Source organism: Pseudophryne corroboree, chromosome 12, assembly GCF_028390025.1.
Source record: "Pseudophryne corroboree isolate aPseCor3 chromosome 12, aPseCor3.hap2, whole genome shotgun sequence".
Lineage (NCBI taxonomy): Eukaryota > Metazoa > Chordata > Amphibia > Anura > Myobatrachidae > Pseudophryne > Pseudophryne corroboree.
The window spans coordinates 160,433,663-160,451,446 of record NC_086455.1 but is presented as its reverse complement, the minus strand read 5'-3'; the positions used below and the strand labels follow the sequence as shown (position 1 = coordinate 160,451,446).

The following is a 17,784-nucleotide window of genomic DNA, read 5'->3' as shown; positions in this document are numbered from 1 at the left end:
GTGGGCTCATCTTGGGCGGCTGCCCGAGGGGTCTCGGCTTTACAACTCTGCCGAGCTGCTACTTGGTCAGGGGCAAATACGTTTGCAAAATTCTACAAATTTGATACCCTGGCTGAGGAGGACCTTGAGTTCTCTCATTCGGTGCTGCAGAGTCATCCGCACTCTCCCGCCCGTTTGGGAGCTTTGGTATAATCCCCATGGTCCTGACGGAGTCCCCAGCATCCACTTAGGACGTTAGAGAAAATATGAATTTACTTACCGATAATTCTATTTCTCGTAGTCCGTAGTGGATGCTGGGCGCCCATCCCAAGTGCAGATTGTCTGCAATACTTGTACATAGTTATTGTTACAAAAAAATCGGGTTGTTATTTGTTGTGAGCAGTCTGTTCAGAGGCTCCTACGTTTGTCATACTGTTAACTGGGTTCAGATCACAAGTTATACGGTGTGATTGGTGTGGCTGGTATGAGTCTTACCCGGGGTTCAATATCCTTCCTTATTGTGTACGCTCGTCCGGGCACAGTATCCTAACTGAGGCTTGGAGGAGGGTCATAGGGGGAGGAGCCAGTACACACCACCTGATCCTAAAGCTTTATTTTTGTGCCCTGTCTCCTGCGGAGCCGCTATTCCCCATGGTCCTGACGGAGTCCCCAGCATCCACTACGGACTACGAGAAATAGAATTATCGGTAAGTAAATTCTTATTTTCTCTTTCATCCACTAGGGGTCACTGGAGTACTCTTGGGATATGGACGGTGTGTTAGCAGGGAGAGGCAGAGATTTCTATTTTCTCTTTCATCCACTAGGGGTCACTGGAGTACTCTTGGGATATGGACGGTGCGTTAGCAGGGAGAGGCGGAGATTTCTATTTTCATTATTCTGATAGAGACCACCAGTACTGTGTTATATGCTGCATCCTGAGCACCCAGTCAACTTGAAGGTAGCATTTATCAAGTACATGCTATAAACTGACAGGCAGAAGCTGATTGGGACCGTGCAGCCAGTTGTGGAAAGGATGTACGCCACGGCTCTCTGCATACCGGTAACAGAGCTTACAGAAGCCAGTTACCCAGGGACACGTCTGTCGCCCGAATGCTTTCTGCGGGGTGTAAATGTTCCTTGTGAGTGGATTCTTATGTTTCTGTTCTGCAAGTATTTCAGCTTTTTATTTCTTAGGCTCAACAAGGCACCTTCTGGAGTATGAGACGGAACGTCAGAGGCAAAACCTTCCATTAATGGCTGCTATTGACATGTTAAAGAGATTGTACAACACAAGCCAGCCTTCGATAGTGCTCCTCCGGACTCTGGGCCTCCAGGCGACAAATGCAGTGCCTCCACTAAAAGTAAGTAGCGTAATCCTCCATTGGGGTCTGAGTAACCTCCTCTGTACTTAGCCCTGACGGGAATCTCTGTGTCATTTGCAGGAGCGGATCATGGCCTTCGCAAGCAAATAACTGCGCCCGTCGCTGCATGCGACATCTCTCTCACTTATTACCGTTATTTTTGTTGTCATATAATGTAAATTAAAGAACAGCTTTCTCTATGATCTCAAAGAGAGCGTATTGTATATGTAGATGGATGGGTGCGATCACACTACTAGATGATAATAGACTGGGACCGTGCTTCTCATGCTCACTACTCTTGGCACACCAGCACCCCAGGTTTTAAGGATATTCTAATGAGAAAGGAAGGCGTGTGTGTGAGCGAGAATCGGATGTATCGATGCTAATGATGCAATCCGAGAGGTAGGAGGCAAAACAGAAGAAGGCTGTGCCACAAAGGCCAAAAGACGTCTTTAAAAGATTATACACATAATAATACAAAGCCTTTTCTCCTTCATCCACTAGGGGCCACTGGAGTGTAGATACAATGGGGATATGGTAGGCAGTAACTGGGAGCTGGCACTTTAAATTTATAACCATGTGACTAACTCCTCCCCTACTATGTCCCCCCCCCCATAAATCAGTATACTTATTTGTTTTTATTTAGCAGTATTGCATGTCTCTTATAAAAACACAATTAACACACTAACGCACACAAAAGCCCTCTTTTTTTTTTTTATATCCTTTGCCAAGAAGCGTGTGACCAATAATGTATAAGTCAGAGGCGTGGTAAAGGCGTATCAGAAGGGGGAAGGTCGTTTTGGTTGTGTGAAGAGGAGCTATAGAGAAACTCTGCGGGACATATTATGGGGCAGGATCAAGGTATAATTCTAGATTATATACTGAGCCATGGCATGCAGTACCCATCTGAAGGAACCAGGGCCATCAGGCTAGAATCAGAACTGGGATTAAAGAGAAAATACCTATTTTATACCTTCGTTTGAACAAAACAGATTAATTGACAGTAGAAATATTAGAATGTATGGCTTTTACTGAAAACTCTGTAATACCCTGGACAGTTACAGGGCCCCATTGGCCGCTGAAAGAAAACAGATGTACGGGAGACATTTACTAAGCAGTGATAAGAGCGGAGAAGTGAGCCAGTGGAGAAGTTGCCCCATCAACCAATCAGTAGCTGTGTATCATTTTATAGTATGCAAATTATAGATGTTACTTCAGTGCTGATTGGTTGATGGGGCAACTTCTCCACTGGCTCACTTCTCCGCTCTTATCACAGCTTAGTAAATGTCCCCCGTAATCTCCAGTAACTGGAAATGCACTCACATAGACAGTATAGGATACATCACATATACAGGGAGACTGACAAAGGTTTTTTCTTCTTGTATACCTCCCCATCCTTAATGAAATCAGAGCTAAATATTTTTGTTCCCTCAATTCTTTAGCTCAGTAAATGAAAATTTGGCCATAAATCCTTTTTGAGAATGGCTGAGTCCTTGTCTAGATGTTACCCTCTGTAGCCGGGAGGTGCGTACGTTTTACCTGCAGAGATCGGAGATTCAGTGACCCTGGGCTGCAGGCTTAAATGTTTTGATTCAAAAATTAGAACAAATTCCTCGTGCTTTCCTTTGCTTGATACATGCGGATTTGCAGTGGTGGTTACCAAGTCCAGCAACAGTTGTCTTTCTGTTTTATATTCCTATATGGCATTAATATTGCCACACAAGATGGTACCATGTATAATATGGGTAAAGCCGAACGTGGGAATGTTTCTTTCCTGTTTAGGCCATAAAGCACCTCGGAGGAGGTTTATCAAAGCTTGGGGAGTTAAAGTGCCGACCAATCAGCCCCTAGCTGCCATGTTACAGGCTCGGTTTAAAAAAGACAGACGTGTGCCCTATACATAAGTGAGATGCGGCAGGGCAGACGCTCGCATGTTTTACAGGAATGCGCAATTTCTCACCCACTTTCCACCTTGTTGTGTGGAGAAAGACTGATAAAAGCATAAGATCTTATGTAATAATAAACACTGCATATGAAGACAGTTTAATATATTAAAGTTTAATCTTTTATTTCTTCAACAAATAGCAGCTTGTTAGAGGTCAGACAGTGACGCGGTAATAAACGGCCTTTCATATCTCACCCATAAATTACATTATTAAAACGAGAGATGTTTACAGTAAGGACAAGTACCAGTCATTCTGCGGTCCAATATTCTGAATTAAATAGTTAATAAATATAGGCAGAACATCTGAGAACTTTAGAAAAGACAATCTGACAAAGTTCTGATTGTATAAAACCAGCGCAGTGATAATATCCTCCTTGGTGGTGGGGACAGAGAGGCCGCGTTCTGGCTGGTGGGGACAAAATCCCAATTAATAATGAATTAAACATGGCTTTGTGGATGTTCTATAAAAGTGGAGATGAAGTATCCTTAGATATAAATCTAGCATGGCATCATCCCATATTCCATAACGAGTGATGCCACTGTGTGATCCAGTTCTGTACTATAAAGTGCTGGTAAGCTTATCACAAAAAGAACATTTCAAAAGTTCCAGCTTTTTAAAGACCACCTGCGAAATGCCCCAGATGGCTCCTGCGTTGCGCTTTGAAGGATCGGTTACCCTGAGAGTGACAGAGACTGCAGGAGGCAGAAGACAGCCCCCAGGGTCCAGCTCATCTCCACATCCTGGACCTTTTTGGTCAACTGAAGAGAAAACAAGGAGAGTTACTATACATGAATAAGCACAGCTGAGAAAAAGCCTCATCCCCTGAGACAGAGCGATCATTACGCCAGTGCCACATCAGGTGTTACCTGCAGAGTTGTCCTCTCCTCAAAGCCAAATCCTTCCCTGAGTAGAGCTGTGATGTAGGTGAGATCCATACACAAGAACGGGCTGAGGGACGAGAAGCTCTCCATGTGATCGCACACTGCAGGAAAAGACACGGGACTCGCACAATTGCTGACGATTTCCCACCCCCACTTCTTTACCAATAAAGTACATACCCCAACCCCACAGCCTCTGCCAGCACAATAAATAATTTGATTTGGTTCGGGACCCCTGCTAGTGCCCGCCAGAACCCAGTTTGGAGACCATCACTCTAATCCATTGCCCAGCTGTCTTCTTTGCATCAAGGGCTCTGAGTTACTAACAGCCTGCAGTCCAAGATCCTAAGTCATAGGGCTGCAAACTCGGTCCTCAGGACCCCACACGGTGCATGTTTTGCAGGTCTCCTCACAGAATCACAAGTGAAATAATTTGCTCCACCTGTGGACTTTTTAAAATGTGTCTGTGAGTAATTAATACACCTGTGCACCTGCTGGGTTACCTGCAAAACATGCACTGTGTGGGGTAATGAGGACCACGTTTGCAGACCTATGTCCTAAGTGGTCAGGAGGAACCAGCCATAGTCACCAGCTGCAGTTATACCAACATCCAGAAATAAAGTGGTTACAGGCGCCAATGAAGGAGCTAAGTGGCGGCAGTGACTTCTCTACTACAACCGTACACAGTTGGCAAGGCGCTGACAGCGGGAATGGTCAGTCAGGTTACTGATAGTAAGGGGAACCAATCCACAAATAGAAGGGAAGTCAGGGTGGCAACAATAAACCACACTGACCTTCACTGAAGGTGTCTTTATTAAAACGGTGGGAGATCCTTTTTGGGTGTGGATTAGGCGTTACTCAAGTTGCCCTTTGGACAAGTAGGCAGTGTGGCTGCTCCTATCCGTATTATAATCTATACAGAGAACAGACAGTGACGAGAAGCCACATTTTACCTTCTTCGGCTTTTCGTGCAAAATCTCTGACTTCCACCACTCCACCCTCCTCGTAATCTGAAAGTAAGGAGACGGGTCAGAAGATGATCGCCCAGGCTCCCCAGCCCCACAGGTAACTCGGCTCACCAATCAGACTGGTATCCACAGCCCGGTCGTAGTAGTAGGAAAAGGCATAGAACTGGCTGTCTCGAATCTCATCAACTTGGTGAAGTTTTCCCTGTATGATGGGCAGAACCTCTGCGTAACAGGCATTGAATCCAGAGAGACCTGAGCAGGAGAACGGAGAGCATGAAGAGAACACATGGCGTGGTAATTATACTGCAAAGCGGTTTATGATTGTCCGCTACTAGCGCTGGTTTTGCCTATCGCTTTGTCCATAAATACTTTGATTTGGTCATGGACCACCAACCCAAGGCACCCCGGCAGGAGCTTTGTGGCATCCTAGGCACGCAGGTTGGGAATCACCGATCTAAACTATAATTACTGTCCTGTCTGTTGCCAGGTACGCAGGATAAAATATCCACTTACCTTTGCTAATGAAGAACAACAGACTCAAGGTGGCCAATGGGATTTCAACCAGGGGTCATGTGACCATGCTATTTAGAGGATGCAATTTGCCCTTACACAGGAGCAACAGTTCACGAGGGTTCTATAACAGTACCTGACGTTACATCTGCCCCTCCTGCAGTACACATGGTTTTGCCCATTAATGTGCTTTTTGTTGGTTTGCTAACAAACCTGAATAAGGTCTTATGTCCCATCCGATCTGAAACTGCTTTAATTTTTTTAGGTCAGAAACAAAAATAGGGGTCCTATATAGGTCGTCATGTTGGGAAATATTTAATAGAGCCGAACATCTATATATATATATATATATATATATATATATATATATATATATATATTACTGTAACAGGAGTCTTGCTAGAATGCAATCTGCTACAAAAATTCCACCAACGACCGACTCCAGGCTTGTGCAAAAACAACAAATACCTTTTATTCAGGTAGCTCATAAACAAAGATATACATAAAACAAAGATCACTGTCTTCAGTATAAACTACCAGGGAGGTTAGGCCCTGTCTCACTCCCTCTTACTTGATAAGGAACCGTTCAGGTCCCGGCATCCTGACACTAGTGGCCCAGCCCTCTGGATCCCACTGTCCCTAGCAGGCCTATCACCTGGACACTAACTGCCTTCAGGAGCCCTGACTCATGGGAGAGACTCTGCTTTTATCCCAGCACCCAGGTGCTGGCTGATGAAGCAGCTTCTTGGGCTAAGAAGCCTATAAGACCTGGTCTGGGTCCAATGGATGGGAACCCGGTCCATCCACACTTCCCACCTACCCCCAGGACCCTGTGTGTAGCTTACAGGTGGCAAATTACCTCTCCTGCCACATTACATAGTGTGATCTTAATGACTGGGCCAAGGGTATGAGGTGGTGCTGTGGAGTGCATACGCTCTCCTGGAATACTCCTGTAAGAGGACAGGACATCTGTTCCCCCACTAACTCTATTAGCCCTTGTTACAAACACTGGCTCCCTAATGGGTGATGAACAATGTGCGTTATCCACTCACCATCAGAGATCCCTCCGTATCTGTAGGTGACCCCAGCAAACGTCCACTCAGCATCCAGCCCTGGGGGAAAGCAGTGGCTGCGGAGCACCTCTTCCTGTTGGGCTGAGACAGAGGTGTGTAAGATACAGGAGCTGTGTGTGTACTTGGCACCTCATTGGCACACTGGCAACCTGTCTCGGTCATCCCCTGGTGAATGTGGGAGATGCATGAGCCGGCAATAACCCTGCTTCCTATAGGCCACCAGGGGTGAATGCATGCGCGGATGCTTTTCTTAGTGCGTGGAACTGCTCTGGATTTTATTATATTTAGAGAGCAGGTTGGTGCAGTCGGTCACCTGACAGCTCTTCTCACCACTTCTGTACCACACCCACATTCCCTGTAAGCCTCATCCGGTCAGTGACCTGCTGCTCTGGTGTATATGTATTAAGAGTATGGTCATGTGACCTCACACGTCTATGCTCTTTGCGCTATATGGTGCAATTCCCACGCTGTGCACTTTTTACTCCACTTTGCATTTTGGTTTGCAGAGTACTAGGTACTTGGGTTTCGCTTATAGGGGGTCATTCCGAGTTGATTGCTCGCTAGCAGTTTTTAGCAGTCATGAAAACGCTATGCCGCCGCCCTCTGGGAGTGTGTTTTAGCTTAGAAGTGCAAACGAATGGATCGCAGAGCGGCTACAAAAAAAAATTGTGCAGTTTTAGAGTAGCTCCAGACCTACTCGGCACTTGCGATCACTTCAGACCATTCAGTTCCGGTTTTGATGTCACAAACACGCCCTGCGTTCGGCCAGCCACGCCTGCGTTTTTCCTGGCATGCCTGCATTTTTTCTAACACTCCCTGAAAACGGTCAGTTGACACCCAGAAACGCCCACTTCATGTCAATCACTCTGCGTCTGCCTTTGCGACTGAAAAGAGTCGCTAGACCTTGTGTAAAAATACATTGCCTGTTGTGAAAGTGTGCTGCATGCGCAGAAGTGCCGCTTTTTCACTTAATCGCTGCGCAGCGAACATTTTTGACTAGCGATCAACTCGGAATGACCCCCCATAGTGTGCTAGGTAGGGCTGCTTGGTGCGATCTGAGGATAGGTGTATGATTTGCACTGAATTAGGACTGAGTAATTATACTGACGGTCGGTCACTGTAGGTACAAACATCAGGGAATCTTAGGTGCTCCCATATGGGAGAGCCGTACACCCACCTTAGTGAGAAATATGCAATAGTGTATTACCTGCAGACGCTCCAAGCACGGCCAGACGAGCTGCCTTCAGACCGAGTCCCAGATAACTGTAATACACACACAAGTCCTTCTGAGATCACATGTAGACAGAGTAAGATACAGTATGTGTAACACCCCTGGAGCAGCGCACACACAGACCACGCACTGCACACAACTGACCTGTACCAAGCTGCAGGCGTCTGAGCTATCGCCTACCTACCTGTGTGTGTATAAGCGGTAGGTGCTGTTAAACAGCTCAAAGGAAGCCAGAAAGTCCTGTGGTGTCTGATCCAGTGTTGCCTGAAGACACAAAGCAGAAATGGTGAGTAAGGACAGAGGTGGAGGTACTGCAGGACGTACAGTATGAGACGTGCACCCAGCATACTGTTTTACCTTATACAGTGGCAGAAAGGTGATCTGTGTGGAGCCTCCTCCCAAATCCAGAGTCCCAACACTGCGATCTCCATGTAACCGACCTACAACACAGACACGGACTGTGTGACTGACCTAGAACACAAACACGGACTGTGTGACTGACCTACAACACAGACACGGACTGTGTGACTGACCTAGAACACACACACAGGCTGTGTCACTGACCTACAACACAGACGCGGACTGTGTCACTGACCAACAACACAGACCCTGACTGTGTGACTGACCTACAACATGTGTGACTGACCTAGAACACAAACACGGACTGTGTGACTGACTTACAACACGGACGCGGACTGTGTCACTGACCAACAACACAGACCCTGACTGTGTGACTGACCTACAACATGTGTGACTGACCTAGAACACAAACACGGACTGTGTGACTGACCTACAACACGGACTGTGTGACTGACCTACAACACGGACTGTGTGACTGACCTACAACACGGACTGTGTGACTGACCTACAACACGGACTGTGTGACTGACCTACAACACGGACTGTGTGACTGACCTACAACACGGACTGTGTGACTGACCTACAACACTGACTGTGTGACTGACCTACAACATGTGTGACTGACCTAGAACACAAACACTGACTGCGTGACTGACCTAGGGCACAGACACGGACTGCGTGACTGACCTACAACACGGACTGTGTGACTGACCTACAACACGGACTGTGTGACTGACCTACAACACGGACTGTGTGACTGACCTACAACACGGACTGTGTGACTGACCTACAACACGGACTGTGTGACTGACCTACAACACGGACTGTGTGACTGACCTACAACACGGACTGTGTGACTGACCTACAACACGGACTGTGTGACTGACCTACAACACTGACTGTGTGACTGACCTACAACATGTGTGACTGACCTAGAACACAAACACTGACTGCGTGACTGACCTAGGGCACAGACACGGACTGCGTGACTGACCTACAACACGGACTGTGTGACTGACCTACAACACGGACTGTGTGACTGACCTACAACACGGACTGTGTGACTGACCTACAACACGGACTGTGTGACTGACCTACAACACGGACTGTGTGACTGACCTACAACACGGACTGTGTGACTGACCTACAACACTGACTGTGTGACTGACCTACAACATGTGTGACTGACCTAGAACACAAACACTGACTGCGTGACTGACCTAGGGCACAGACACGGACTGCGTGACTGACCTACAACACAGATTACCATGCTCTATGACTTACCTACAGAACGCACAGTTATTACACTGTACCACCGGCCTACCGCACGCACGCGCACACACACACACACACACACACACACACAGTTACTACACTGTACAGCTAACCTACAGCACACACACAGTTACTACACTGTACTGCTAACCTACAGCACACACACAGTTACTACCCTGTACTGCTACTCTACCGCACACACACAGTTACTACCCTGTACTGCTACTCTACCGCACACACAGGGCCTAATTCAGACCAGATCGCAGGCTGTACAAAAGCGCAGCCTAGCGATCAGGTCTGAACTGCGCATGCATATGCACCGCAATGCGCAGTCACATCACACGGGTACAAAGCAGATTGCCGCTCAGCGATGGGTTTGTGCAAAGAATCCATTCCCACGGGCGTTCGCAAGGAGATTGACAGGAAGAAGGCGTTTGTGGATGTCAACTGACCCTTTTCTGGGAGTGGTTGGAAAAACGCAGGCGTGTCCAGGCGTTTTCAGGGAGGGTTCCTGACGTCAATTCCGGTCCCGGACAGGCTGAAGTGTTTGCAGCGGCTGAGTAAGTTCTGGGCTGCGCAGAGACTGCACATGATCTGTTTGTACCACTCTGCTACACATGCGTCCGCACACTTGCAAAGCGAAAATACACTCCCCTATGGGCGGCGACTATGCGAACGCAGGACTGCAAAAAAAACCTAGAGAGTGAACAGGGCTGAATTAGGCCCACAGTTCTTACACTGTACCACAGGCTTACAGCACACACACAGTTACTACACTGTACCGCCAGCCTACATCACACACACAGTTACTACACTGTACCGCCACCCTACATCACACACACAGTTACTACACTGTACCGCCAGCCTACATCACACACACAGTTACTACACTGTACCGCCAGCCTACAGCACACACACAGTTACTACACTGTACCGCCAACCTACAGCACACACACAGTTACTACACTGTACCGCCACCCTACAGCACACACACAGTTACTACACTGTACCGCCAACCTACAGCACACACAGTTCCTACACTGTACCGCCAGCCTACATCACACACACAGTTACTACACTGTACCGCCAGCCTACATCACACACACAGTTACTACACTGTACCGCCAGCCTACATCACACACACAGTTACTACACTGTACCGCCAGCCTACAGCACACACACAGTTACTACACTGTACCGCCAGCCTACATCACACACACAGTTACTACACTACATCACATCATCACAGTTAACTACACTTTACCGCCCAGAACCTACAGCACACACAAGTTCCCTACACTGTACCGCCGAGTACCTACCGCAGCAACACACAGTTCCTACACTGTACCGCCGACCCTACAGCACACACACACAGTTTCCTACACTGTACCGCCGACCTACAGCACACACACAGTTACTACACTATACCGCCACGACCTACAGCACACACACACAGTTCCTACACTGTACCGCCGACCTACAGCACACACACAGTTCCTACACTGTACCCGCCGACCTACAGCACACACACAGTTTCCTACCACCTGTAACCGCCGACCTAACAGCACACACACAGTTCCTACACTGTACCGCCGACCTACAGCACACACACAGTTCCTACACTGTACCTGCCGACCTACAGCACACACACAGTTCCTACACTGTACCTGCCGACCTACAGCACACACACAGTTCATACACTGTACCGCCGACCTACAGCACACACACAGTTCCTACACTGTACCTGCCAACCTACAGCACACACACAGTTCCTACACTGTACCCCAGGCTCTACAGCACACACAGTTCCTACACTGTACCTGCCGACTCTACAGCACACACACAGTTCCTACACTGTACCTGCCGACCTACAGCACACACACAGTTCCTACACTGTACCGCCGACCTACAGCACACACACAGTTCCTACACTGTACCGCCGACCCTACAGCACACCACAGTTACTACACTGTACGCCGACCTAAGCAGCACACACACAGTTACTACACTGTACCGCCACCCTACAGCACCCACACAGTTACTACACTGTACCGCCCGCCTACATCACACACACAGTTACTACACTGTACCGCCAGCCTACAGCACACACACAAGTTACTACACTGTACCGCCCAGCCTACAGCACACACAGTTACTACACTGTACCGCCAACCTACAGCACACACACAGTTACTACACTGTACCGCCAGCCTACAGCACACACAGTTACTACACTGTACCGCCCAACCGTACAGCACACTACACAGTTACTACTACACTGTACCGCCAACCTACAGCACACACACAGTTACTACACTGTACCGCCACCTACAGCTACAGCACACACAGTTACTACACTGTACCGCCACCCTACAGCACACACACAGTTACTACACTGTACCGCCAGCCTACAGCACACACACAGTTACTACACTGTACCGCCAGCCTACATCACACACACAGTTACTACACTGTACCACCACCATACATCACACACACAGTTACTACACTGTACCGCCACCTCCTACATCACACACACAGTTACTACACTGTACCCGCCAGCCTACAGCACACACACAGTTACTACACTGTACCGCCAACCTACAGCACACACACAGTTACTACACTGTACCGCCAGCCTACATCACACACACAGTTACTACACTGTACCGCCAGCCTACATCACACACACAAGTTACTACACTGTACCGCCAACCTACAGCACACACACAGTTACTACACTGTACCGCCAGCCCTACAGCACACACACAATTACTACACTGTACCGCCAGCCCTACATCACACACACAGTTATTACACTGTAACGCCACCCTACAGCACACACACAGTTACTACACTGTACCGCCAGCCTACAGCACACACAGTTACTACACTGTACCGCCAACCTACAGGCACACACACAGTTACTACACTGTACCGCCAACCTACAGCACACACACAGTTACTACACTGTACCGCCAACCTACAGCACACACACAGTTACTACACTGTACCGCCAGCCTACAGCACACACAGTTATTTACACTGTACCGCCAGCCTACAGCACACACACAATTACTTACACTGTAACGCCAGCCTACATCACACACAGTTATTACACTGTAACGCCAACCCTACAGCAACACACACAGTTACTACACTGTAACCGCCAGCCTACATCACACACACAGTTACTACACTGTACCGCCACCCTACATCACACACACAGTTACTACACTGTACCGCCAACCTACATCACACACACACAGTTACTACACTGTACCGCCAGCCTACAGCACACACACAGTTCCTACACTGTACCCGCCAGCCTACAGCACACACACAGTTACTACACTGTACCGCCACCCCTACATCACACACACAGTTACTACACTGTACCGCCAGCCTACATCACACACACAGTTATTACACTGTACCGCCAGCCTACATCACACACACAGTTATTACACTGTAACGCCAGCCTACAGCACACACACAGTTACTACACTGTACCGCCACCCTACATCACACACACAGTTACTACACTGTACCGCCAGCCTACATCACACACACAGTTATTACACACTGTAACGCCAGCCTACAGCACACACACAGTTACTACACTGTACCACCGGCTTACAGCACACACACAGTTCCTACACTGTACCGCCGACCCTACAGCACACACACAGTTCCTACACGGTACTGCCGACCTACAGCACACACTCAGTTCCTACACTGTACCGCCGACCTACAGCACACACACAGTTCCTACACTGTACCGCCGACCTACAGCACACACACAGTTCCTACACTGTACCGCCAACCTACAGCACACACACAGTTACTACACTGTACCACCACCATACATCACACACACAGTTACTACACTGTACCGCCACCCTACATCACACACACAGTTACTACACTGTACCGCCAGCCTACAGCACACACACAGTTACTACACTGTACCGCCAACCTACAAGCACACACACACAGTTACTACACTGTACGCCAGCCTACATCACACACACAGTTACTACACTGTACCGCCAGCCTACATCACACACACAGTTACTACACTGTACCGCCAACCTACAGCACACACACAGTTACTACACTGTACCGCCAGCCTACAGCACACACACTAATTACTACACTGTACCGCCAGCCTACATCACGACACACAGTTATTACACTGTAACGCCACCCTACAGCACACACACAGTTACTACACTGTACCGCCAGCCTACAGCACACACACAGTTACTACACTGTACCGCCAACCTACAGCACACACACAGTTACTACACTGTACCGCCAACCTACAGCACACACACAGTTACTACACTGTACCGCCAACCTACAGCACACACACAGTTACTACACTGTACCGCCAGCCTACAGCACACACAGTTATTACACTGTACCGCCAGCCTACAGCACACACACAATTACTACACTGTAACGCCAGCCTACATCACACACAGTTATTACACTGTAACGCCACCCTACAGCACACACACAGTTACTACACTGTACCGCCAGCCTACATCACACACACAGTTACTACACTGTACCCGCCACCCTCTACATCACACACACAGTTTACTCTACACTGTAACCGCCAACCTACATCACACACACAGTTACTACACTGTACCGCCAGCCTACAGCACACACACAGTTCCTACACTGTACCGCCAGCCTACAGCACACACACAGTTACTACACTGTACCGCCACCCTACATCACACACACAGTTACTACACTGTACCGCCAGCCTACATCACACACACAGTTATTACACTGTACCGCCAGCCTACATCACACACACAGTTATTACACTGTAACGCCAGCCTACAGCACACACACAGTTACTACACTGTACCGCCACCCTACATCACACACACAGTTACTACACTGTACCGCCAGCCTACATCACACACACAGTTATTACACTGTAACGCCAGCCTACAGCACACACACAGTTACTACACTGTACCACCGGCTTACAGCACACACACAGTTCCTACACTGTACCGCCGACCTACAGCACACACACAGTTCCTACACTGTACTGCCGACCTACAGCACACACAGTTCCTACACTGTACCGCCGACCTACAGCACACACACAGTTCCTACACTGTACCGCCGACCTACAGCACACACACAGTTCCTACACTGTACCACAGGCTTACAGCACACACAGTTCCTACACTGTACCGCCGACCTACAGCACACACACAGTTCTTACACTGTACCACAGGCTTACAGCACACACAGTTCCTACACTGTACCGCCGACCTACAGCACACACACAGTTCCTACACTGTACCGCCGACCTACAGCACACACACAGTTCCTACACTGTACCACTGGCTTACAGCACACACAGTTCCTACACTGTACTGCCGACCTACAGCACACACAGTTCCTACACTGTACCACTGGCTTACAGCACACACAGTTCCTACACTGTACTGCCGACCTACAGCACACACACAGTTCCTACACTGTACCGCCGACCTACAGCACACACACAGTTACTACACTGTACTGCCAACCTACAGCACACACACAGTTACTACACTGTACCGCCGACCTACAGCACACACACAGTTACTACACTGTACCACCGGCTTACAGCACACACACAGTTCCTACACTGTACCGCCGACCTACAGCACACACACAGTTCCTACACTGTACTGCCGACCTACAGCACACACAGTTCCTACACTGTACCGCCGACCTACAGCACACACACAGTTCCTACACTGTACCGCCGACCTACAGCACACACACAGTTCCTACACTGTACCACTGGCTTACAGCACACACAGTTCCTACACTGTACTGCCGACCTACAGCACACACAGTTCCTACACTGTACCACTGGCTTACAGCACACACAGTTCCTACACTGTACTGCCGACCTACAGCACACACAGTTCCTACACTGTACCACCGACCTACAGCACACACACAGTTCCTACACTGTACCGCCGACCTACAGCACACACACAGTTCTTACACTGTACCACAGGCTTACAGCACACACAGTTCCTACACTGTACTGCCGACCTACAGCACACACAGTTCCTACACTGTACCGCCGACCTACAGCACACACACAGTTCCTACACTGTACCGCCGACCTACAGCACACACACACTTCCTACACTGTACCACTGGCTTACAGCACACACAGTTCCTACACTGTACTGCCGACCTACAGCACACACAGTTCCTACACTGTACCACTGGCTTACAGCACACACAGTTCCTACACTGTACTGCCGACCTACAGCACACACACAGTTCCTACACTGTACCGCCGACCTACAGCACACACACAGTTACTACACTGTACCGCCGACCTACAGCACACACACAGTTACTACACTGTACCGCCGACCTACAGCACACACACAGTTACTACACTGTACCACCGGCTTACAGCACACACACAGTTCCTACACTGTACCGCCGACCTACAGCACACACACAGTTACTACACTGTACCGCCAGCCTACAGCACACACACAGTTCCTACACTGTACCGCCAGCCTACAGCACACACACAGTTACTACACTGTACCGCCAACCTACAGCACACACACAGTTACTACACTGTACCGCCAGCCTACAGCACACACACAGTTACTACACTGTACCGCCAGCCTACAGCACACACACAGTTACTACACTGTACCGCCAGCCTACAGCACACACACAGTTACTACACTGTACCGCCAGCCTACAGCACACACACAGTTACTACACTGTACCGCCAGCCTACATCACACACACAGTTACTACACTGTACCGCCAGCCTACAGCACACACACAGTTACTACACTGTACCGCCAGCCTACAGCACACACACAGTTACTACACTGTACCGCCAGCCTACAGCACACACACAGTTACTACACTGTACCGCCAACCTACAGCACACACACAGTTACTACACTGTACCGCCAGCCTACATCACACACAGTTACTACACTGTACCACCACCCTACAGCACACACACAGTTACTACACTGTACCGCCAGCCTACAGCACACACACAGTTCCTACACTGTACCGCCAGCCTACAGCACACACACAGTTACTACACTGTACCGCCAACCTACAGCACACACACAGTTACTACACTGTACCGCCAGCCTACAGCACACACACAGTTACTACACTGTACCGCCAGCCTACAGCACACACACAGTTACTACACTGTACCGCCAGCCTACATCACACACACAGTTACTACACTGTACCGCCAGCCTACATCACACACACAGTTACTACACTGTACCGCCAACCTACAGCACACACACAGTTACTACACTGTACCGCCAGCCTACAGCACACACACAGTTACTACACTGTACCGCCAACCTACAGCACACACACAGTTACTACACTGTACCGCCAGCCTACAGCACACACACAGTTACTACACTGTACCGCCAGCCTACATCACACACACAGTTACTACACTGTACCGCCGACCTACAGCACACACAGTTACTACACTGTACCGCCAACCTACAGCACACACACAGTTACTACACTGTACCGCCAGCCTACAGCACACACACACACACACACACACACACACACCTACACCTACATCACACACACAGTTACTACACTGTAACGCCAGCCTACAGCACACACACAGTTACTACACTGTAACGCCAGCCTACATCACACACAGTTACTACACTGTACCGCCACCCTTGGGCGCTGGTAACCGATTATCCCCAATCACCGACTGTATTCATTATACATCTCTGCCCACTTACCTGTTAGGAAATTAACCGTGGTCCAGGCTAAGATCCCTATAAAGAACAATCACAGTGTTATAATGAGACAAATCTATAGAATCAGCCACAGACATAATGTATGAATAACTGACTGAGCTTCTCCAAGGGGTTAATGACTGGGTCACTGGACTGACACGTGGCAATAGCGTTGTTTAAAAAAAAGGAAACGGGTAGTGTTTCCTACCCGCGCAATTGGTCAGCACCCCCTAGTTAGTAGAAGGAATGGTCAGCACCCCCTAGTTAGTAGAAGGAATGGTCAGCACCCCCTAGTTAGTAGAAGGAATGGTCAGCACCCCCTAGTTAGTAGAAGGAATGGTCAGCACCCCCTAGTTAGTAGAAGGAATGGTCAGCACCCCCTAGTT

At 48.8% G+C, this 17,784-nt stretch overlaps 2 protein-coding genes across 3 annotated transcripts in view; one reads left to right on the top strand and one right to left on the bottom strand.

Moving 5' to 3' along the window:
- The window catches only part of COQ6 (coenzyme Q6, monooxygenase), a 40,239-nt gene extending 38,689 nt beyond the window's left edge, over positions 1 to 1,550 (top strand). Inside the window, exons 12-13 of the mRNA XM_063948336.1 lie at positions 1,174 to 1,340; positions 1,422 to 1,550. Of these exons, the coding sequence (XP_063804406.1) occupies positions 1,174 to 1,340; positions 1,422 to 1,451 (197 nt within the window). The 3' untranslated portion in view covers positions 1,452 to 1,550. The remainder of the gene's footprint in view (positions 1 to 1,173; positions 1,341 to 1,421) is intronic.
- A 1,832-nt stretch (positions 1,551 to 3,382) lies between these two features.
- ENTPD5 (ectonucleoside triphosphate diphosphohydrolase 5 (inactive)) overlaps positions 3,383 to 17,784 on the bottom strand; it is a 48,884-nt gene continuing 34,482 nt past the window's right edge. For both annotated transcript variants that reach the window (XM_063948333.1, XM_063948334.1), the window contains 9 exons: positions 17,402 to 17,437; positions 8,304 to 8,386; positions 8,131 to 8,210; positions 7,923 to 7,978; positions 6,695 to 6,796; positions 5,244 to 5,384; positions 5,118 to 5,174; positions 4,153 to 4,268; positions 3,383 to 4,044 (listed from right to left, as the gene is read on the bottom strand). In XM_063948333.1, coding sequence (XP_063804403.1) covers positions 3,958 to 4,044; positions 4,153 to 4,268; positions 5,118 to 5,174; positions 5,244 to 5,384; positions 6,695 to 6,796; positions 7,923 to 7,978; positions 8,131 to 8,210; positions 8,304 to 8,386; positions 17,402 to 17,437 — 758 coding nt within the window. In that variant the 3' untranslated portion in view covers positions 3,383 to 3,957. The remainder of the gene's footprint in view (positions 4,045 to 4,152; positions 4,269 to 5,117; positions 5,175 to 5,243; positions 5,385 to 6,694; positions 6,797 to 7,922; positions 7,979 to 8,130; positions 8,211 to 8,303; positions 8,387 to 17,401; positions 17,438 to 17,784) is intronic.